At 42.1% G+C, this 23,191-nt stretch overlaps 2 protein-coding genes across 5 annotated transcripts in view; one reads left to right on the forward strand and one right to left on the reverse strand.

Annotated features, from left to right (window-relative positions):
• Nucleotides 1-20,505, reverse strand: part of TTK (TTK protein kinase) — a 184,222-nt gene extending 163,717 nt beyond the window's left edge. Inside the window, exons 1-4 of one of the 3 annotated variants that reach the window (XM_033938823.1) lie at nt 20,159-20,505; nt 18,674-18,814; nt 14,863-15,088; nt 3,360-3,466 (exon numbers count right to left, since the gene is read on the reverse strand). In XM_033938823.1, coding sequence (XP_033794714.1) covers nt 3,360-3,466; nt 14,863-15,088; nt 18,674-18,812 — 472 coding nt within the window. In that variant the 5' untranslated portion in view covers nt 18,813-18,814; nt 20,159-20,505. Of the gene's footprint in view, nt 1-3,359; nt 3,467-14,862; nt 15,089-18,673; nt 18,833-20,051 lie in introns of those variants that run through there. The other 2 variants (XM_033938822.1, XM_033938824.1) reach the window with 2 other exon arrangements.
• ELOVL4 (ELOVL fatty acid elongase 4) overlaps nt 20,422-23,191 on the forward strand; it is a 48,576-nt gene continuing 45,806 nt past the window's right edge. Inside the window, exon 1 of one of the 2 annotated variants that reach the window (XM_033938826.1) lies at nt 20,422-20,448. In XM_033938826.1, the coding sequence (XP_033794717.1) occupies nt 20,424-20,448 (25 nt within the window). In that variant the 5' untranslated portion in view covers nt 20,422-20,423. Of the gene's footprint in view, nt 20,449-20,779; nt 21,014-23,191 lie in introns of those variants that run through there. The other variant, XM_033938825.1, reaches the window with a different exon arrangement.

Consider the following 23,191-nt stretch of genomic DNA (forward strand, 5'->3'; position numbering starts at 1 on the left):
GATGTAGAGGAGCTGTGAGAGACGCTGTTAACAAGCTCCTAGCCTGCATTTTCATTTATACCTTATATCGATGCCTTCTAAGAGGAAAGGGGTGCTTAGGGTCTCTGCCTCTTCGGCCCTGATGTCCACCCCGATTCAGCAGACGATGGACCGTTTCTTCGCGCCTTCTCCGGCACTCACACAGGCTGGAGTAGAGAGCTCGGCGTTGGGCGGTGACGGGAGAGAGTCATTGGCCCTTTCGGGCACTGAGACATCATTATCTCTTTCGGCTCCCATGACGCCTCAGTGTCCGGCAACAGCCAAAACGCTGTGGCGAGACACACACGCTTCCGGAAGTGAAAGCTTGGGGTCTTCCCGGCGAGGGCACAGCATTGTCGGCGGAATGGCAGATGGAAACAACAGCAGAGAGAGGGGATCTTTCTCTCTCCCAGACGGAGGTCTCCATGAATAGCATCTGGCAATTGCTGCAGAGGATGGAAGGAAAAATTGAAAAATCAACTGAAGAAGTAACAAAATTAAATGAAAAACTGGAATCATTGACTGGGTCAGTTGAATCTATGAAGTTAGAGTATACAGGCCAAGCCAAGCAAATGCAGGTGGATATACAACATTTGCAACAATTTAATTGGCTTCAATTAAAGATAGCTCCATTATTCATAAGAAATTAGAACAATTTGAAAATTTTAATAGGCGTTTGAACCTCCGCTTTCTAAATTTTCCTCAAACTTCAGGCGTGTTACCTATTGACTTGTTGAAAAGATACTTCATTGAGAATTTGGAAATTTCTTCAAACTGTATTCCTCCAATTAATAAAATTTATTACCTACCAAATAAAAAGATGCCTAATGGAAATGGAAAGGTAAATGGAATTGAGATTGGGAAAGTAAGAGAAGGAGAGACAAAAGTGATAGATTTTGCAAATGTGACGGCTTTACTGGAACAAACGATAACATCTGAAATGGACAGAGCAACGCTACTAGTATCATTTGTTTTTGAACAGGATGTGAATATGATTATGAAATTGTTTTTCAAAAATTCCCAAAAATTATTTGGGGGACAGAAAATATGGATATATCCTGATGTAGCTAAGACTACACAAGAACGGAGGAAAGAATTTCTTTCAATGCGACAACAGACTATAAATATTGGAGCAACTTTTTTATTGGTGTATCCCTGTAAATGCATGGTTAGGTACTTAGGTGTTAAATATGTTTTTTTCTCTCCTAACCATCTGAAGGAATTTCTAGATGTTAAGCAGATCATCAAGGATTAAGGGATAATAATAGTAATGGGCGCATGATACATTATGCCTTTCTTCTTTGCAGTATTCCTCTAAATTTCTCTCTAATTTATGTTTTGGTCACCCCCTGTTATTGTGGTCTAAGAAGGGGTTTATCATTATGATGATTGATGTAAAAGTATTACTGTGCTGATATTTTCTTTCCTGTATTCAATGTAACAAGAATTAATTCTTGTAAAATAAGATTGTATAATTATAAATAAAAAAATAAAAAATAAAAAAAAATCTCAGATGAGGGGCAGAGATAGCCTAACAAACTTATTTATTTGTTTTCCTTATTTAGAGTTTTCACTTTTAGCACACTTGTTTGTGCACTAGTTGTTCAAGGTATATTTGCACACGGGTTAGCCCAGGGATGTTTCACCCTTTTGGGTGTTTGACTGTGGCAGCTGATGCTTTAGGTCGTGTCCCCATTGCAGGCTGTGTGACTGAGGGATTTCCCTTCCCCAAAATTTTTTTTAGGATTATTGGTAGTGTGTTCGTTGGGGCTATCTCTTCCCTTCACCCCTTGTTTTTGGGTCAGGGGAGACTCTTTTTTTTTTTTTTTTTTAATATTTCTTTATTCATTTTTAAAGTATGAAAACAAGTGTACAATAAATCAAATCATAATATACATTCTTCACTTGAAATTCTACAGTCATCTTATACTATAAATTATCTCCCATCCCTCCCTTTCCAAATATATTTGTAATTACCTATCACATTTTTCATAAAACCCTCCCACCATATACATACTAAATGGGGATAAATACAATTATTTATTATAGTAATCTATTAATGGTCCCCACACATATTTAAATTTCTTAAAATAACCTTTTCTAACCGCCAATGTTTTTTCCATTTCATACACATGACACACCGAACTCCACCAGAAACAGTAATTCAACCCTCTATAGTCTTTCCAATTGTGTGTTATTTGTTGGATGGCAACTCCTGTTAAAATCATTAACAGCTTATTATTATTCGAGGAGATTTGACTTTTGGCCCTCATAGACATCCCAAACAAAACTGTATCATATGACAGGGCCACATGATTCTTTAACATACAATTTATTTGACCCCCAGATCAATTTCCAAAAATTATTAATAAGAGGACAATAAAATAATAAATGATCTAGAGTTCCAGCCTCAAGATGACAATGCCAACATCTATTAGACTTAGAGCAATCCAATTTTTGTAAACGAACAGGGGTCCAGAGTGCTCTATGCAACAGGAAAAACCATGTTTGCCTCATAGACCAAATACGTGGCCATTGAGATGCATTAATTTGATGCTTAATCTCAATGCTCCAAATATCTAAGTACAGTCCTTGGTTTTTTATTTAAATAGCCAGATAATGTTTTGTACCACTGCGCAGCCTGGTGACCCAGAAAGTCTTTCTGGAAGCATAAGAATTCTAGAGTAAAATGAGTATTTAAGGACTTCCATTCAGGGAACCCTGCCTGAATGGCCTGCTTCAATTGCAACCATTTATAACTTTGTTTTTTTATCAAGACCAAATTTATATTGCAATTGTGAAAACTCCAGCAGTTTACCATCCGAAAAAACATCATTTAAAGTACGTATTCCTGCCTCAATCCAATCCTTCCAGACAATCATAAAACCGCCTATTTGTATCTTGGAGTTCAGCCATATGTTTTGACAAGTAGATTTTTGAATAGTAAGAGGAAGGGAGACTCTTTTTTGTCTGATATTTTTTCTGTACTCCTCTTTTGGGGTTCTATTGCTTCATCTAACACTAGCAGCAGGAAGATGACAGCTAGATCTATCCAGCTTACATCTCCATAAGCTTTTTTTTTTTTTTTTTTTTCTAAAATAAAAATTTTAAAATACCTAATGCAGTGTGCAACTTCATTAATAAAATTACTCCTGGAAAAAACTGAAAATATGAATAGATTAAAATACCAGCTATTAAACTTTAAATATTTTGGGGCTCTGTCACAATTACCGTAGAAATTTTCTTCGACAGCCATTATCCAGGTAATTATATGCAGGACCAAACAGTTAGGTATATCTTATATTTAGTTTGAGCAATATAACAAATTATTAAATATTTACCTTGAGAAAGTTCAAACTGAGCAAGAGCAATATGAACAAAAGCAAACTTCTTGCAATTTACTCTAGCAAGCTGAAACTGGTCACGTGCATCATCAGGATCTATAAGCCTGTAAGAAAGTCAAGACTTTGAGCTCTTCTTAATAGGTATACAGCATCAGTACAAATTATCCATGCTAGAACTCTCATCTAAGTGATTTTTTGACAAAATACTACTGCAAGATTTCTAAACGTATTTGAGAAAAGAGAATTCAACATATATACACATTGGGCCCAATAGTCAAATGATTTATTTTCCCAAGTGTGATGTTCAGAAATTGGCCTCTCTGAAAATTTTCTAATACTGAGTGCATAAAACCTTTTACTCAAAATTTCATTAAAATTTTTTAAATTTAGGAGCATAAGAAGTAGGTGGCAACAGAGGCAGAATTAGGGTGGGGAAAGCACAGTTACTTACCGTAACAGGTGTTATCCAGGGACAGCAGGCAGATATTCTTGACTGATGGGTGACGGCACCGACGGAGCCCCGGTACGGACAATTTTAGAGTGATTGCACTCTAAGAACTTTAGAAAGTTCTAGCTAGGCCGCACCGCGCGTGCGCGAGTGCCTTCCCGCCCGACAGAGGCGCGCGGTCCCCAGTTAGGATAAGCCAGCTAAGAAACCAACCCGGGGAGGTGGGTGGGACGCAAGAATATCTGCCTGCTGTCCCTGGATAACACCTGTTATGGTAAGTAACTGTGCTTTATCCCAGGACAAGCAGGCAGCATATTCTTGACTGATGGGTGACCTCCAAGCTAACAAAAAGAGGGATGGAGGGAAGGTTGGCCATTAGGAAAACAAATTTTGTAAAACAGATTGGCCGAAGTGTCCATCCCGTCTGGAAAATGCATCCAGACAATAGTGAGATGTAAAAGTATGAACTGAGGACCAAGTAGCAGCCTTGCAGATTTCCTCAATAGGAGTGGAACGGAGGAAAGCTACAGACGCTGCCATAGCTCTAATCTTGTGGCCTGTGACAGAACCTTCCAGTGTCAGGCCCGACTGAGCATAACAGAAGGAAACGCAAGCGGCAAGCCAATTAGACAGGGTGCGTTTAGATACAGGATGACCCAACTTGTTAGGATCAAAGGACAAAAACAGTTGAGGAGATGATCTGTGAGGTTTGGTGCGATCAAGATAGTAAGCCAGAGCACGTTTACAATCCAAGGTATGCAAAGCCTGTTCACCTGGATTAGAATGAGGCTTTGGGAAAAAAACAGGTAGAACGATGGATTGGTTAAGATGAAACTCAGACACAACCTTAGGAAGGAATTTTGGATGTGTACGGAGAACGACCTTATCATGGTGAAAAACAGTGAAAGGTGGATCAGCCACCAGTGCATGGAGCTCACTGACCCTCCTGGCAGAAGTGAGAGCTATAAGAAAGACCACTTTCCAAGTTAGAAATTTAAAATGCGTTGTGGCCAAAGGCTCGAAAGGAGGCTTCATTAACGCAGAAAGAACCACATTAAGATCCCATACAACAGGAGGAGCCTTAAGAGGTGGCTTCACATTGAAAAGGCCCTTCATGAACCTTGAAACTAAGGGATGAGCTGAGAGGGGTTTTCCATGAATCGGCTCATGAAAAGCTGCAATAGCACTAAGGTGAACCCTTATCGAAGAGGATTTAAGACCAGAGTCAGATAAGGACAATAAATAGTCCAACACTAGTCCCACTGCTGTAGATATGGGATTATGGTGATGTAACAGGCACCAGGAAGAAAAGCGAGACCACTTTTGTTGGTAACATTGAAGAGTAGACGGCTTCCTGGAGGCATCAATAATAGAACGGACAGGCTGAGACAGGAGAGCATGAGCTGGAGTCAGCCCAAGAGATACCAAGCTGTCAGGTGCAGAGACTGTAAGTTGGGATGAAGTAGTGTTTGCTGATTCTGTGTAAGCAGTGAAGGAAACAGAGGAAGAGGTATGGGTTCCCTGGAACTGAGTTGAAGTAGAAGGGAAAACCAATGCTGTCTGGGCCACCGTGGAGCTATGAGAATCATGGTGGCTTGTTCCCTCTTGAGCTTGAATAAGGTGCGCAGCATGAGCGGAAGAGGAGGGAATGCATAAAGGAAGAGATTGGTCCAATCCAGGAGAAATGCATCGGGTTCCAGACGGTGAGGAGAGTAAAGTCTGGAGCAAAACAGGGGCAGTTGATGGTTGTGGGGAGCTGCAAAAAGATCCACTTGAGGTGTGCCCCATTGGGAGAAAATGGACTGGAGAGTCGAGGAGTCGAGAGTCCATTCGTGAGGTTGAAGAATTCTGCTGAGATTGTCTGCTAAGCAATTCTGTTCCCCTTGGATGTAGACTGCCTTCAGGAATAAGTGACGAGCAGTCGCCCAGGTCCAAATCCTTAGAGCTTCCTGACATAAGGGATGGGATCCCGTCCCTCCCTGTTTGTTGATATAGTACATTGCAACTTGGTTGTCTGTGCAAATGAGAAGAACCTGAGGAAACAGGAGATGTTGGAAAGCTTTGAGGGCGTAAAACATCGCCCTGAGTTCCAGGAAATTGATGTGGTGTTTCTTTTCCTGTGTGGTCCAAAATCCCTGAGTTTGGAACTCGTTCAAGTGAGCTCCCCATGCATAGGGGGAGGAATCCGTGGTAATGACCAGTTGATGAGGAGGTAGATGGAACAGTAGACCTCTGGATAGATTTGATGATTTCAACCACCAAAGAAGCGACTGTCGAAGAGACGAGGTCACAGATATGTGTTGTGAACAAGAATCCGTCGCTTGTGACCACTGAGTCGCTAGGGTCCATTGAGGAGTACGCAGGTGGAGACGTGCGAAGGGAGTGACATGTACTGTGGAGGCCATGTGTCCCAAGAGCACCATCATGTGATTCGCAGAGATGGAAGGTTGTTGGAACACCTGCTGACAGAGATGAAGGATGGTGTGAAGGCGGTTTGGAGGAAGAAAAGCCCTCATCTGAACAGTATCCAGAATGGCTCCAATGAATTGAAGTCGCTGAGTTGGAATGAGGTGCGACTTGGGTAGATTGATTTCGAACCCCAACAGTCGAAGGAAGTAAATGGTCTGATCCGTGGCTTTGTGAACGGACTGAGGAGAAGGAGCCTTGATGAGCCAGTCGTCCAGGTAAGGGAAGACTTGAAAGTTGTGGGAGCGGAGATAAGCTGCGACCACAATCAGACATTTGGTGAATACCCTGGGTGAGGAGGCTAGGCCAAAGGGTAGCACCTTGTATTGGTAATGATGTTGGTTGACAAGAAAGCGAAGATATTGTCTGGACATCAGATGAATTGGAACGTGAGTATACGCCTCCTTGAGATCGAGGGTACATAGCCAGTCTTCCTGAGAGAGAAGAGGATATAGGGTGGCAAGAGATAACATCTTGAACTTCTCCTTGACCAGACATTTGTTGAGCTCCCTGAGATCTAATATTGGTCTGAGATCTCCGGTCATTTTGGGTACAAGAAAGTACCGGGAGTAAAATCCTAGGCCTTGCTGGTCCAGAGGAACTGGTTCGATGGCATTGAGAAGAAGGAGGGATTGAACCTCCTGAGCGAGGAGGAGGGACTGAGCCTTGTTGGAAGCAGACTCTTTTGGCAGACTTAATGGTGGAGGAGTCTGAAAGTTTAGAGAGTAGCCGTGGGCGATTATAGCAAGTACCCACTGGTCGGAGGTGATTGCTTCCCAGCGAGATAGAAAAACTTGTAGTCGACCTCCTATGGGCTGATGCAGAGGACATGAGGGAGGAAGACTGGCAATGTTCTGGAGAAAGGAGTCAAAAGGGCTGTGTCGACTTAGGTTGAGTAGCCGGTTTGACAGTAGGCTGCTGTTGTTGACGAGCCTGTTGCTGCTGCTGACGCTGTCTGCGAGGTTGAGGAGGATGAGGCTGGGCCGGCCGAGCAGAAAACCTCCTTTGATATGAAGATTGTTGCCTGAATGGACGAGGAGGAGGAGGTTTCTTCTTGTTTTTCAACAAGGTGTCCCACCTAGTTTCATGGGCGGAGAGCTTTTGTGTGGTGGTATCCATGGACTCCCCAAACAGCTCATCCCCTAGGCAAGGCGCATTGGCCAGCCGGTCCTGATGGTTTACGTCCAATTCTGAGGCCCGCAGCCATGCTAACCTTCTCATTGCTACAGAGATAGCAGTAGCACGAGATGTCAGTTCAAAAGTATCATAAATAGAACGGACCATAAACTTCCTGAGTTGCAGAAGACTAGAGGTACATTGCTGAAAAGCAGGAAGTTTACGGTCCGGAATATACTTTTGAAAAGAGGTCACCTGTTGAATGAGGTGCTTCAGGTAAAACGAGAAGTGGAAAGCGTAATTACTTGAACGGTTGGCCAGCATGGCATTTTGGTAAAGACGCTTTCCAAATTTGTCCATGGCCTTTCCTTCCCTACCAGGAGGGACAGAGGCATACATACTGGCTCCTGCAGTCTTCTTTAGGGTTGACTCTACCAACAGGGATTCATGGGGAAGTTGGGGTTTGTCAAATCCAGGGATTGGAATCACTTTATATAGAGATTCTAGTTTTCTTGGGGCTCCTGGGATTGTCAAAGGAGTTTCAAGATTCTTATAAAAAGTTTCCCTCAAGATGTCATGGAGGGGTAACTTTAAAAACTCTTTAGGAGGTTGGTCAAAATCCAAGGCATCCAAAAATGCCTTGGATTTTTTAGAGTCAGACTCTAAAGGAATAGACAGGGTGTCTGACATCTCCTTTAAAAATTTTGTGAAGGAGGAGTGCTCTGGCTTAGCAGTAGTATCCTGCACCGATGGTTCCTCCTCATCAGATGTGTAATCCTCCTCGGTACCGAGGGGATCATCCGAATCGTCCCACAAGTCAGGGTCCCATACCGATTGTAAACGGCCCTGGGAAAGTGGAGTCGATGTATCAGCATGTTTAGTCTTGCGTACCGATTTACCAGACCGAGTGGAGACGGTACCAGGGGAATGTAGAACGGTACGGGGTTCAGAGAACGGTACCGGTTCCGACCCCGTAGGAATAGCACGCCGTTTTGGTTCTGCTGACAGAACAGGCATGGACAAAGATTTATGTGGTGCCGAAACAGTCGAAGCCAATAACAGAGGCTGTTCGACAGACGGCACCGCAGGCTCAGTCGGTACCGACACTGGAAGGTTCGGAGACAATAGAGCCGGGAGCAACTGTTGGAGTTGCTGCTGAAGCTGGACCTGGAGGATAGAGGCAATGCGCTCATCCAACGTTGGTCCCGATGGCACCGGTACCGGTTTTTTCTTGCTCGGTACCTTCGGTGCCGCTCGACGCTCGGGTGAAGTCGATGCCGATGAAGAGGCCGAGACTTCAATGGGAGCGGAGCGTTTACGGGGCCGGCGCTCAGTCTGCAGGACTTGGCTCACTGCATGCTCGACTGGCTGGCCTAGAACAGTAGGGGAAGGCTTCTTAGCCGGCTTACCTACAGGAGTCGACACCGATGATGGATCTGGCGGTGCCGATGCCGAGGTAGTCGGAGTCGATTTGGAGGAAGTCGTCGACGTCGATACCGGTGCAACTTCCATAGCGGTACCGAAAAGGATCCGCTGCTGAATTTGTCGATTTTTTAAAGTTCTTTTTTGTAAAGAACTACAGCGGGTGCAGGTTTCAGCCCTATGGTCCGGACCCAGACACTGGAGGCACCACTTGTGTGGGTCGGAAAGGGAGATAGGGCGTGCACACCGCTGACACTTTTTGAAACCCGGTGACGGGGGCATGAAGGGAAATACTGCTGTAGCAAAATCGAAGCCCGAGGCTTCGATGGTGCCAACAGGCCCCGCCGGGTCAGATTCGACAAAAAAAAATGAAAAATAAGAATTTTTATTTTTTTTTTTTAAACAAAAGGTAAAAAAGAATGAAAGAAATAAAATATGAAGAGAAAAATACGCGCGAGCGGGAAGGCAAGTGAAATAGAAAAAAACTTCCAACAGCCGTTGGAAACACGCGTCTTCTTAGCTCCGCGGAATTAAGAAAACTGGGGACCGCGCGCCTCTGTCGGGCGGGAAGGCACTCGCGCACGCGCGGTGCGGCCTAGCTAGAACTTTCTAAAGTTCTTAGAGTGCAATCACTCTAAAATTGTCCGTACCGGGGCTCCGTCGGTGCCGTCACCCATCAGTCAAGAATATGCTGCCTGCTTGTCCTGGGATAAAAGAAGTTAAGAGCTTACTACAGGTACAAGATCCTTTAACCAAAATTCTGAAAACCAAAAAGCTCTGAAAACAGAAATTTGACGCAAACTGGAAGTTGTTAATTTCCCCAACATGACACATGCTCAAACCAAAGCAGGTGTATGCATTTCTCCTGATCTCTACGCCATTCAGGTCAGAGGGCCAGAAAGTGGACAGCTTCTGATTCCATTAGAGCAGTAAGAAGCAGAAAAAGGTCAGAGGGCTGGAAAATGGCAGAGAGATACAGATTGCAGTGAGAAGCAGAAAAGGAAGTGTTTATCTCTATCAACAGCATAAAAGGTTGAGGTATTAAAAAAGCTTGATTATGATGCGTCTGTACAAAGACTGACTGAAAAATATAGTGTGGGAACAGCAGCCATATATAACAAAGAAACAGAAAGAAAAGTTGTTGAAGTTTTAAAGAGAGTGATGACCGGAAATGAATAAAAAACAGAAAAACGTTACAAAGGGAAAGAAATACAGAGATTAGATTTTTACCTTGATAATATATTTTCCAGTAAATAGGTATGGTATGCTGCATCGTAAGGTTGTCTATGCCTGCTCACAAACATTCTGCAAAAGATGTCAATCACAGCTTTTCAGCTTCTTCTCCTTCTCCCCAGTCTCTGCTGCCCTTTCAGTTTGTACCAAAGCCGACAACAGCCTTATAGGAGAAGGAGGAGTATGGGGAAATCCCCAAAACCAAGTGTCTTATCTGCTCAGATAAATGTAAAACAATCACTCAGTGAATAGTAATGCAAAGAAAATATTAACAAGCCTCTGAGAGCAAACATAAATGCAAGAAAAATAAAAGTTAAAACAAGAACATAACAGACCGAACATTTATAGAGTTCAAACATTCCTCCCTTTTAAGTACATACAGAGACTCTTCATGATCTCTTAATCTTGATTGACAGGAAATCTTAACTGTAAAGCTGACCTAATATTAAACTTGAGTCAGAGCAGGTGCATCAGACAGTTTCTGAGCAGGGGGGGGGGAGGGCTACCATTCCTATCTACCAGAAATAATATTATCAAGGTAAAAACTTAATCTCTTTTTTCAGTGCAATAGGAATGGTGCAGAGCCTGGCAGGGGAGAGAGGGAAAGGGGCTAGGCACTTGAATATTAACCCCCCTCCCCCGGTTTATGTTTGAGTCAACTTTTTTCCTCCTTTTTGGTGGTGGGGGAGGGGAAAGGATACATTGGTTTATATTCAAGTCGGTTTATATTCAAGTATATATGGTAAACATAAGAATTGCCATACTGGGACAGACCAAAGCTCCAATAAGCCAAATATTTCCAACAGTGGCCAACCTAGGTCCCAAGTAGCTAGTTAGATCCCAAGTAGTAAAACAGATTTTATGCTGTTTATCCTAGCAATAAGCAGTGGATTTCCCCAAGCCATCTCAATAATGGCCACTTCTCTTTTAGGAAATTATTCAAACCTTGTTTAAACCCTGCTAAGCTAGCCGATTTCACCACATTCTCTGGCAACGAATTCCAGAGTTTAATTACACATGAGTAAAGAAATATTCACTGGTTTGTTTTAAATCTACTACTTAGTAGCTTCATCACATGCCCCCTATTCAGAGCATTTTTGGAAAGAGTGAACAAGTGATTCACATCTACCCTTTCCACTCCACTCAGCATTTTATAGCCCCCATGAACTGTCTCTTCTCCATGCTGAAGAGCCCTAGCCACTTTAGCCTTTCCTCAAAGAGAAGTGGTCCCATCCCTTTTATCATTTGTCACCTTTCTCTGTACCTTTTCTAATTCAGCTATATCTTTTTTTGACATACAGCGACCAGAACTGTACACAATATTTGAGGTGCAGCTGTACCACAGAGCGATACAAGGGCATTATAACATTTTCATCTTTGTTCTCTCAGGATTTCTGCAGCTGGAAATCAGCATTTTCATCTTTGTTTTCCATTCCTTTCCTGATAATTCCTAACATTCTATTTGCTTTCTTAGCCGCTGCCCCACATTTAGCTGAGGGTTTCAATGTATCCTCAACAATGACACCTAGATCCTTTTCCTGGACATTGACGCCAAACATAGAACCTAGTATCACGTAGTTATAGTTTGAGTTCCTCTTTCCCACATGCATCACTTTGTACTTGCTTATGTTAAACATGATCTGCCATTTTGATGCCCAGTCTCCCAAGGTCCTCTTGCAATTTTTCAAAATCCTCATGTGATTTAATAACTTTGAACAACTTTGTGTCATTAGCAAATTTAATGATCTCACTAGTTATTCCCATCTCTAGATCACTGATAAATATGTTAAAAAGCAGCAGTCCCAGCAAAGACCCTTGGGGAACCCCACTATTTACCCTTCTCCACTGACCATTTAAACCTAATCTGTTTTCTGTCTTTCAACCAGTTCTTAATCCATAATAGGAAATTACCTCCTATCCTACGACATTCTAATTTCCTCAGACGTCTTTCATGAGGTACTTTGTCAAATGCCTTTTGAAAATCCAACTACACAGTATCAACCGGCTCGCCTTTATCCACTGGTAGGCGCCTTGAAACTCTGTTAAAAATAGCATTTAAATGGTGTATTTTTACTGAGCTTGGATGTCTAAACAAAAAATGGCGCCAGTTAGAGAATCCAGGCCAAAGGCTTTTCTTCATGTCTTTGCTATATAATCTCCCTAACCAACAGCATACAGAAGGCGGCCTCTAGATGAATGAAGAACATCTGCTTAAAAACAAAAAAGACAGAATCTTATATTACATTCATATTACAGGTATCCAATGTAAGGTCTCCAGAGATGGGGAAATGGGATCCCTATCTTTTAAACAAAATAAGAAATGGACAGCAGTTTTCTGAATAAACTCTGGTCTGGCTAGCCAGGAAATTAAAGCACCATTCAAAATATGCCAATCTAAATAAGATCTTAGGGCTAGATGCATAAAACACAATCACTAAGACCATGTGGGCCGATTTTTTAGTCGATTCTGAAACAGTGACCAAAGTTCCAACAAGTATGTATGCAAATGATTTGCGCAGAAGTTCACTGTAATCCCATTCGATCAGTCGCTGTGAAAGTGACCAACACATGCGCACAGCCAGTTTGGGGGAAGCCCGAACAACTGAGTGGCAGGGGAAGTCCCATAGCAGCCTCCTGCCACTCAGCTGTTAGGGTCATTTTTCTTCTTTTTAATGGCACAGATGTTGTGTGTATGTCACACACGCACAATGTGTCCCATTAAATGCAAGTCACACCCTCGCCAATGAGCCCCAGTACCAAAATAGAGGCAGGAGGGATGCCCATTCTCTCCTGCTACTGTGAACCCTACCCCATGCTAGCCGAACCCCCTCCCCCACCGCACTAAAAAAAAAAAAAAAAAAAACAATCGGCAGGAGGGACACCCATTCCCTCCTACCACCAGATGCCCCCCCACATCCCCACTTCAAATCAAGATGAAAGCAGGAGGAATGCGTAGTCCCTCCTGCTCGCAGGTCCGCCACTCTAAAATGGCAGGTCTTCCCCTTACTGGTGCATCCTGGGATACATGGGGAAGGGCCTAAGGCCCCAACTGGCTCACCCACCTAAGGCTCCCGGTTTAGCGACCATCAGACCATGATCAGAGAGTTTTGTACATCTAGCCCTTAGAACTGAGAGGTATTGTGGTATATAAATGGTTTGTTATGTTATTCTAGATTTTCTCAAACTGGTACAGTCCGTTCTCATTCGCATATTTGTGATGTGGGAATTCGCCTCTCCACGGTTGCATCAATTGCAACCAAATTCCTCATTCGTGCTGTGTTCATATATTCGCAAACTGGCACTTTAAAAAAAAAGTTCAAAATGGTGCTTAAAAAAAAAAATAAAAAAAAGACGACTTTTTTTACTTTCACTTCACGGTCAGGCTTTGCTTCCAAATTATGGTCCCCAAGCATCCAGAGAGTGAACAACAGGTATTTAATGCAGGAACCTAACCTTATTTTCCCCACAGGATCCACTATTCACTTTCTGCGGTTTTGAGGCACAGCATAAACTATTTTCCCATAGACTCCATGTTTCGTTATTCACAATTTTGTGGTTCGCAAACGTTTTTGTGAACCATACTAATGCAAATAATGAAAACAAACTGTACACTTTAACAAAACTAGAAACGAGCTTACATAATCAGTTTCCTGTCCATAGCCTATCCCTGCCCTCGCCCAAAATCCTAACCAGGGGGAATATCATCCCTCTAATGAAACCTGAGGGATGGGTTCAAAGGCCAATTTTATAAATGGTGACTGCCAGTAGCGGTAGGTGCCTAGATCCATGTGCCTAAGGTGTTAAGCACCCATCTTAATTTTTTTTTAACTGGTTTAATTTGCATGGTAATTGAAACTGCCATTAAAACCGATTTAAAAAAACAAAAACAAAAAAAAACATTTAAAAAAATTAAATTTTCAGGTAGGCACCTAACTCAATAGGTGCCATGTAAGCATCTACCTGAAAAGTGGGCAGAGTTAGGGGCAGAGTTTGCCTTAGGCGCCAGCAGGTGTTGATATTAGGCACTGTTGATATTAGGTACTGGTATATTAGGCCAAGAAATCTCTGGCCTAATATACCGGTACCTAACATTAAGACGTCTACCAGCGCTTAAATAAAGAAGGTACTGCTAGGGGCGATTCTAAAAATGGTACCTAAATTTGATCGACATACGGTAGGCACCTACCAATTTGGGCACTGTTTATATAATCAGGCCCATAAGGCACTTTGTTCTGGACCTACATTTTAAGTCTTAAATTTATTACAGCCTAACCATTTTGAGATGCTCTGCTGACAGAACATAATCTCACTATATCCTCATCAAGATTATGACCCAAATCACATTATACCTGGCCATTTCATATGTACCGTAATTGACATTTTATATCTTGCTTGAGTATCTATCCCTTAAAGCTAAAAGATAAGCAGCACAGCTGGTTTTAAGAAAGGTTTGGACAAGTTCCTGGAGGAAAAGTCCATAGTCTGTTATTGAGAAAGACATGGGGGAAGCCACTGCTTGCCCTGTATTGGTAGCATTGGAATATCGCTATGCCTTGGGTTTTGACACGGTACTAGTGACCTGGATTGGCCACTGTGAGAACGGGCTACTGGGCTTGAAGGACAATTGGTCTGACCCAGTAAGGCTATTCTTATGTTCTTAACTAAGCTTCTCTGGGTTTCACCTTTCAGACATTTGTAGTAGAGCTTCATGCATGTCAAGTTGGTATTGAACAGAAAAAAGGTAGAAAGCTAAAGGATGGCATACACTGCAAAAACCTTTTTCCCTTGTTTAACTACCTGAGTTTCAATACTTACGCTTTCAGTTCAGCAAATCTGACCAGAATTTGAGCATAGCTTTCATTTAGGTTATATTTCTCTGCAGGCAGAGCAACTACTGCTCGATTGTAGAGGTCAATCATTTTATTTAAGAGGCTGCTGTCCGTTTGAAGATTGCCCTTCTTTTCTGATTTAAGCAAGAAATTCAGCCAGTCTTCTGGACTGTTGGTAGTCATCATAATTTTGTTAACAGTGCCAGAATGATCTACAGTGAAGAAAAAAAAGAAAGTGTTGCATGTGTTTTGTTGTCTCATATTTGACATTCACTGCTGACAGCACAGCAAAGAGATTACATGAAAAATACTGATCTGAGGGAAGATAAATGAATGCCATACAATTATATGGAGCACAATGTAAAGGCCAAAAACTGCAGACAGCTGCAGATCATATTTCTAGATAAAAATTAGTTTGCCTATACTGCTTTGCACATATTTACTTTTGAATTGTTTTATTGAATCATTGTATACTGCAACAATGCTCTGCTTTCCTGTTTTGGACTAAAATAAAAATGCAAAACATTTATGTACCCATCTTTAGGCAACCAGAAATGTAAAATTGCCACCAATAAACATTGCTTTATTCCTGTTAAGAGAAGCAATTATTTGCATACATTTTTAGAAATCATTTCCTAAGAAATTAAATAAATACTCTGAAGACATTAGGAGGTGGGAATAAACCTGGAAATGAGTACTAAGAAAAAAAGGCCCGATTTATCAGCTGTTGGTGGTGGGAGCCATAAAGCTGCTATACTTCTGGAGCTGGGTTTCAACTCCAGTTGCATATAAATATTGAGTAGATAGAAAAAGCAAGTTACAAATGTCTTACCTGATAATTTTCTTTCCTTTAGGCCTACCAGACCAAAACAGAACTGGGTATTATGTCCATCAACCAGCAGGTAGAGATAGAGCAAGAAAGTAGTGCAATATGCTTTTCTGTTAAAGGGGATTGTGCAACCATAGAATGTTCAGTATTACAAACAGCCAAGCAAAGGTGCTCAAGTTCAAAGTGTCATTTCATAATGAATAGAGATAAAATGTCACACACAATCAATTCATCTACCAATTACCGTATATACTCGAATATAAACTGACCCAAATATAAACCAAGGTAACCTTCTGCCCCCCCCAGTGCCTTGCCCCCTGTTCCCCCTTCCCTCGTTGCTTTGCATCCAGCCCCCTCACTCCCTCCGTCCCCTGCCAGTCTCTGCAACCAGCCCCCACCCTCCTGCCAGGTTCTGTACCCTTTCCCCTCCCTCTCAATGCCTTGCAGGCCTCTGCCAGGCCTGATATGAAACCAGGTGATCCAGCGGTGGTTGGAACAGGAGGGATCCCTCCTGCCTCCTGTTCCAGCCGATTCAAATTATCATCATCTCTCACTCGCCTTCCCTACAGAGTCGCTAGCTGATTGGCTGTCCATGCAGCCAATCAACTAGCAGCTCTGCACGGGCAGGAGTGATCTGCCTTCACTCCTGCCCATGCAGATCCACTAGCTAATTGGCTGCTGGGAGTTTCAAGTCATAAAATGCACGATACATCATAGCAAAATCAAAAAGAAATTATGCCATACATAGAATGAATTGAATAGAAACAAAAAGAAAGAAATTCAATAACCATAAGTAAGTGAGGCTTTCTCGACTAGTCTTAAAGGACTAAAGGAAAGAAAATCAGGTAAGATATTTTTTTCTTATCTTCCATATCAGACTAGTCTGGAAGTGACATTATCAAGGGCAGAAACTCAGTAGAGGGAAGCCTGTAGATCCTGCGCAGGCTCCCGAAGATATTGTTGGCAGTTATTCATGATTCTGGGCCAGAGAAGGAATAATTCTGTGCAGAACACTGGCATTTCTGTGTGTCTGGGGAATTCTGCATTGTGCAGTTGAACAGAATTCTGCCAGAAATAATGTTACTCCTCCCATTTAATATACTGTATATGTCACTGCTAATATTGGGAGGGGGAAGAAAAAAGGATGAGGGATGAAGGAGAGTGTGTTGTAGTGGTTAGAGCTAAAGCTTAAGCACCCTGAGGTTGTGGGTTCAAACTCCGTGCTGCTCCTTGTGACCCTAGGCAAGTCACTTAATCTTCCACTGCTCCAGGTACCTTAGATAGATTGTGAGCACACCAGGGGACAGTGTGGTGCAGTGGTTAAAACTACAGCCCAAGCACCCCGAGGTTATGGGTTCAAATCCATGGTGGTCCTTGTGACCCTGGGCAAGTCACTTAATCCCCCCCATGTGACCCTGCTGGAATAGACAGGAAAAAATGCTTGAGTACCTGAATAAATTCATGTAAAATTGTTCTGAGCTCCCTTGGGAGAACAGTATAGAAAATTGAATAATAAATAAAGCGATGATATGTTGGTATTCTTCCTCAGTGGTAGGACATAAAAGTGAAGGGATTTCAGCACTACTAAGAAATCGAAGTGATGTGCTGGAGATACATTTGTAAATACTTTAATGGGCAGACTGAATGGGTCATTTGGCCTTTATCTGCCATCGTGTTTCTAGGACAGATAAGGAAAAATGCTTGAAGTACTACAAAATGGTGATATACAAGTTCCAATCCCTTTCCCTTAATTGAGAAATTATTTTCTCAGCTGGGTTTGTTAAAAATACTGTGCACTAAGGACACCCAAAAACGTAGACGACAATTCCTGCTCTTCAAACTAGGAGTAACAATGATAGGAGGCCTTTTTTTATTACGATATCCCTGTAAATGTATTGTTAAATATAGATCCAATACATATGTATTCTTTGACCCTTCTCAACTAACAGGGTTCCTCTCTACGAAACGCCTGGAAGGGGTTAATGAAATAACATCAATAGTAGAGTAATTAGGTAGACTCCTCTACTGCAGTCAGATGTTTTGCTCTCTTTGTTAATAATATTACTTAATTTCATTACACTCACTGGGATTCTTGGATCCATATTATGGGAATAATAGTATTGATTAAGAATGTAATTGCCTAATGGAGATTCTGTTTTGTTTAAATAAGTTATTTTTCTTTTCAATATTCTGTACAAGAGGTTTCTTGGAAAAATTTAAAAGTAATAAATAAATAATTACAAAAAAATAAAAATAAAAATACTGTGCACTCAATAGATTGGTGCATCAACATGGTATCTATAAAAGCCACTATGTATATAACTCGCTATTTGTTAACATGTAATAAACAAAAGAAAGGAAAATAAGATACCTTTTGACAAGCTGTAATGTGAAACTGCTCTAGAGTTTAAAAAAAGAAACAAAAAAACAACCCAAAACAACCCACACCACATGTAATCAGCAGTAAGCTGTGTTAAGTCAAGCTTGTCACTTTTATATGCTTTCAGACCTCAAGCATATTACAGTATACCTAAGTGTCTGCATTTGTTTTATTTTGCTTTGATTGGTTTCTACTCTTTAGGCCAGGGGTGTCCAACCTTTTGGCTTCCCTGGGCCGTATTGGCTGAAAAAAATGTTTCTGGGGCCACGCAAATGCTGCAGCAAGATAAAGGGAGCCGGCAAGACAGTAAACACCCAGGGGCAGCAGAGGAAAACACTGCATCGCTCTCGACCGGGGCCGCACAAAATACTTCACGGGGCCGTAGGTTGGACACTCCTGATTTAGGCTATTACAACATATCTAGTGGAGAATAACAATAAGAAAGTAACCCTGATGATGCACAGTAACAGACTTCTATATAGCATACCAATTTGATTTACTGCTTGCTTTCCAAAACAATACTCAAAAGAGAAGACTTACAATACATAGGCTAGTGCGGTTGACTACTATGCAATTGTAAAACTGTACCTGTAGAGTCAGTAGATCGTTTAGAAAGATACAGCTCATCCGTCAAGTTCTCTTCAGTTTGATGTTTAGTTTTCAAACTTCGGACTCTATCCTTGATTGCAGCTAGCTTCTGATGCCACTCATTCAAATCTTCTTCCATGTCTACAAGACAGGAGTTTATAAAGAAATCCTAGTGCCACATCTGACATAAAGCAAAACAATTTAAACAAACCACTTAGTTGCTTCCCAGCTAGTCAGGTTTTCAGGATATTTGCAAATTGCAATGAATATATATCAGAAAGATGTGCATGTACCAATTCCACTGTATAGAACTCTCTCTGTATAGAACTCACGGTGACACTAGGAAGTTCTTCTTCACCGAAAGGGTGGTTGATCGCTGGAATAGTCTTCCACTTCAGGTTATTGAGGCCAGAAGCGTGCCAGATTTTAAGGCCAAATGGGACAAACATGTGGGATCTATCCGCAAAGATAGATAGGGAGGGTCATTGGAGTGGGCAGACTTGATGGGCCGTGGCCCTTATCTGCCGTCTATTTCTATGTTTCTATTCATTCTGAGTATCCTAAAAACCTGGCTGACTGGATGAGACCCAAGGACTGGGTTGAGAAGCACTACACTAGACAAGAGTTGAACTATATTCTCAGGAACCACCAGAACCGTAATCCAACATACAAATGAAATACATGGATTCCGTCTATTTCAAATGGGAAGAAAAATAGTGCAAGTAAACAAGCAGAACACCTTGCCTTCAAGTCAAGACAGAAACAAAAAAAGGCAAGGGGGGTGTCTTTTCAACCAGTAATAAAATCTTTATTGGTCCCAAAAAGGATCCCTGTTTTGGCATGTAAAAACGCCTTCTTCAGGGTACACACAAAGTTCTGCACCTATCCTTTAGGCCAGGCAAGCTTTTTGGCTCATGGAAAACTTCTCTTCATATTATTTCACAAATCAAGAAGCTTTGAAGAAGGTGTTTTAACACTCCAAAACAGGCATCCTTGTTGGGACCAATAAAGAAAAATAGTGCACCATACAGTGGGGGGAAAGAGTGATTAGGGCAACATATCCTTAAACTCCTACTTGTCCTGTTTGTTTCTACTGAGCAGGGACTTGCTCTATAATGTCCCTGGCAGTGTTCAAATCCAAGCTAAAGGCCCACTTTTTTTAAAACTGCTTTCAACTTTTAACTCCCACTCACTGCTGTCAGATACCTAAACCCACTATAATCTCCCCAACCCAGAAATGTCCTGTCTAAATTTGATTGTAAGCTCTTCTGAGAAGGGACTGTCTATATTGTATGTTAAAATGTACAGCGCTGTGTACGCCTTTCAGCGCTATAGACATAATAAGTAATAGTGGGAGGGGGGGTCACAACCTCCTTACCTTCTGCGATTCACACACACAACTTCGCTCCGTGCTTATCTCTTACGTCGGTGAGAACCACCAGGCTAAAATATACCGTTTTAGCTAAAAACCACTACGGCTTTCACCTTTCACGGCTTTAAAGTTTGAATTCTTCAATTTTCCTCACCGCCGACTTACTCGCGCTCTGATTGGTGCATTCAGGCATCGCGGGAGCAAACAGGAAGTAGTCGATGTTAAGGGGGAGAGGGAGGGGGAGGGTTTAATTCTCGCGCAGCCGCAAATCCCTCCACGAAAATAACTGCAGTATTATTTTGATTTGCTAATATCCGGCAGTTTGCGCTCTTAGTTCGCGCATAGAGTGGTTTCCATAGCATTTGCCCTGGTTGTTTGATGGAGGAAAATGAAATGTGGAAAGGTTAAGAGGTTTTTGCTCGTTTCGCTTTGCAGCGTTTTGAGAGGGGAGACTGGATCGTCCTCTCTCTGTCACGTGCACACACATGAAGGATGCTGCGCTTGAGCATGGCTCACGCCACTCATGTCTCACGCGCGCGCAGATGTTTTAAGAGTGCACATGCGTTGACAGGGCTTCCACGGGGGGGGGGGGTAACAATAGGCACCAGAGGGGGGAGGCAGAAAGGGGCATGGCCGAGGGGTCGGGAGATACCACAGAAGCAGTGAGGTGGGGGGTGGGGAGGGAAGCGGAGAAGGAGCGGGCCGTTTCCCATGGCAATCGGAGTCACGTGACGGGGCTGCAGCCTCTTAGCGGATTGCGTCTGGGAAGGTTTTTGTCCTGTCTTTGCTGTGCATAAGGAGGTGTTTAGTGACTGCTGAGGAAGGAAGGAAGGCGTTAGAGCTAAGAGGCGTATTAGGACCGGCTATGGGGCTGTTGGGTTGGGAGACGCGTGGAGGGCTCGTCGAGCTGCTGTCCTATATGGTGAATGACACGCTGCAGTTTTACACATGGAGCTTGACCATTGCAGGTAAAAGTAGCTCCGGGCTTTGTGTGTTTAGGGGTGGGGTGATTTTCAGCCCCCCCCCTCCTTCATTGCCTGAGTGCTGGAGGTTCCGCCGTTGACCTTTTTGCCGGACCCGGTGGGGAGCATCTTGGACTCACTGCGGAGGATTTAGGAACCTGCAGCTTACCAGCTCTCCATATTATCCTCCCAGATCTGTCACGATTTATACTGACAGTTATTATTAAGGAAAAAGGTTCTTGCCTGGATTATTTATAACGGTATCTTGGGACAGAGGATGTAGGTGCTGGATTACACTGCAGTCGTTTTGCATTTCAGCTTCTCTGCTGTTAGATATCTAATATCCATCCTGTGTTAGTGCTGGTGGACACTAGGTAGTGGGGTTGGTAAAGCTAAATGCCTTGCTGTGTGTGTGTTGTGGTAGGGGATGGTGTTTGTGTCCCATATTTGATTTTGTGCTCACACTAGACAAACCACTAGTAGTAGATATGAAGAGATTGGAAAGTGGTTAGGATGCTGCATACAAGGAGTTGGCTTTTTCTAGCTCATACCATGCATCCAGAATTGGTTTGAAAAGGAAGGGGGGGATGGCAGAATGACTGTGCTGGATCCCAGCACCACAAAAAATAATCCCCCCCCCCCCCGGTTGAAGATAATTACCATCATTGAGGCAGAATTTAAAGAACATTGTTACTGGTTGGCACTTTAATTTCTGTCCTGGATCCCAATATGTCTAACTCACAGTGCCCCCGATGCTTCTGATAGATGATCCACAGATTATTGCAGACAATTAATTACAAATAGGAAAGAGAGAGAGGTTAAAGTTGCATAACCGTTTTTCCTTTTTTTTTTTTAAGGTGACTCAGGATGTTCAAATTCATTTTACGTTTTGATATATGCTGTAGCCAGCATGTGCAGTCCTCCTCTAATTGGTAGTGTGACTCCTGATACTGCAATATGTGTGTAGTCGCCCACAAATTCTAAATGAAGAGGCTGAGTTGAAAATCACATTTTTGTTTGTAAACAGTGTATTAAATTATTTATATTTGTCTTTTTCCTTTTATTTCTTTGAACATTTTGTATCTCTGTGGATTTGCTTATTTAAAACAGTAGTTCCAGAGAACGTATTAGGGCAGGCCAAAGGAGTTTAATAAACCTATTAGTCGCTAATTATAGGATGTTTAAGAACATAAGAATTGCCATACTGGGACAAACTGAAGGTCTGTCAAGCTTAGTATCCTGTTTCCAACAGTGGCCAAACTAGGTCCCAAGTACCTAGTTAGATCCCAAGTAGTAAAACAGATTTTTTTTATTTATTTTAAAATTTTCTTTTTGGCCTGCAACCTAGGCGGATTGCAATAAAGCAAACACATTTTATGCTGCTTGTCCTAGGAATAAGCAGTGGATTTCCCCAAGCCATCTCAATAATGGCCTATGGACTTCTCTTTTAGGAAATTATCCAAACCTTTTTTTAAACCCTGCTAAGCTAATTGATTTCACCACATTCTCTGGCAATTAATTCCAGAATTTAATTACATGTTGTGTGAAGAAATATTTTCCCCAAGAGATCTCTTGTTCAGGCATAACAGATGGAGAGTATTTCAAGAAACTAATACATTTAAACAGTCAACTTAAATCATTCTTAGACCACTATTCAAAAGAGCGAGAGTACCAAGAGTAAAGAGTAACTCAAATAAAGCAGAAATAATTATGAATAGGCTTAACAGTTAAAGGCCCTTTTCCTTTTTTCTTTATGACTGTCTTAAGATCTTACTAAACTTTTCTAGTTGCCATTTTCTTCATATCCAGGAATGCTCGGAGTTGTTCAGCATAAAAAAGACATTTCACTCCTAGAAATTTTAATTAAGCATTTACATGGATATGCCAAAAGAAATGTTGTTGCCAGAGTCAATATCTCAGATCTCATCACATTACCAAGAACAATCTTCTCCGGTTTTGTGTGTTCCTTGTGATGTCAGAAAAAATCCTTTTTCCATGAAACAATCTTTGAGTTACGAAAGTATAATCTTACAATGGCATTGACGTCTTGTTCAAAAACAAAGGAAACCAATAATGTAGTTCTCTCTGTATTGAAGACAATGTGGATTCCAGTAACTCAGTTACATTTAGGGATTCGACTACATTTAAACTTTCCTGTTCTGGGGAGGCACCTGACTGTTTCTT

Source organism: Geotrypetes seraphini, chromosome 3 (genome assembly GCF_902459505.1).
Source record: "Geotrypetes seraphini chromosome 3, aGeoSer1.1, whole genome shotgun sequence".
In the NCBI taxonomy this organism is placed as follows: Eukaryota; Metazoa; Chordata; class Amphibia; order Gymnophiona; family Dermophiidae; genus Geotrypetes; species Geotrypetes seraphini.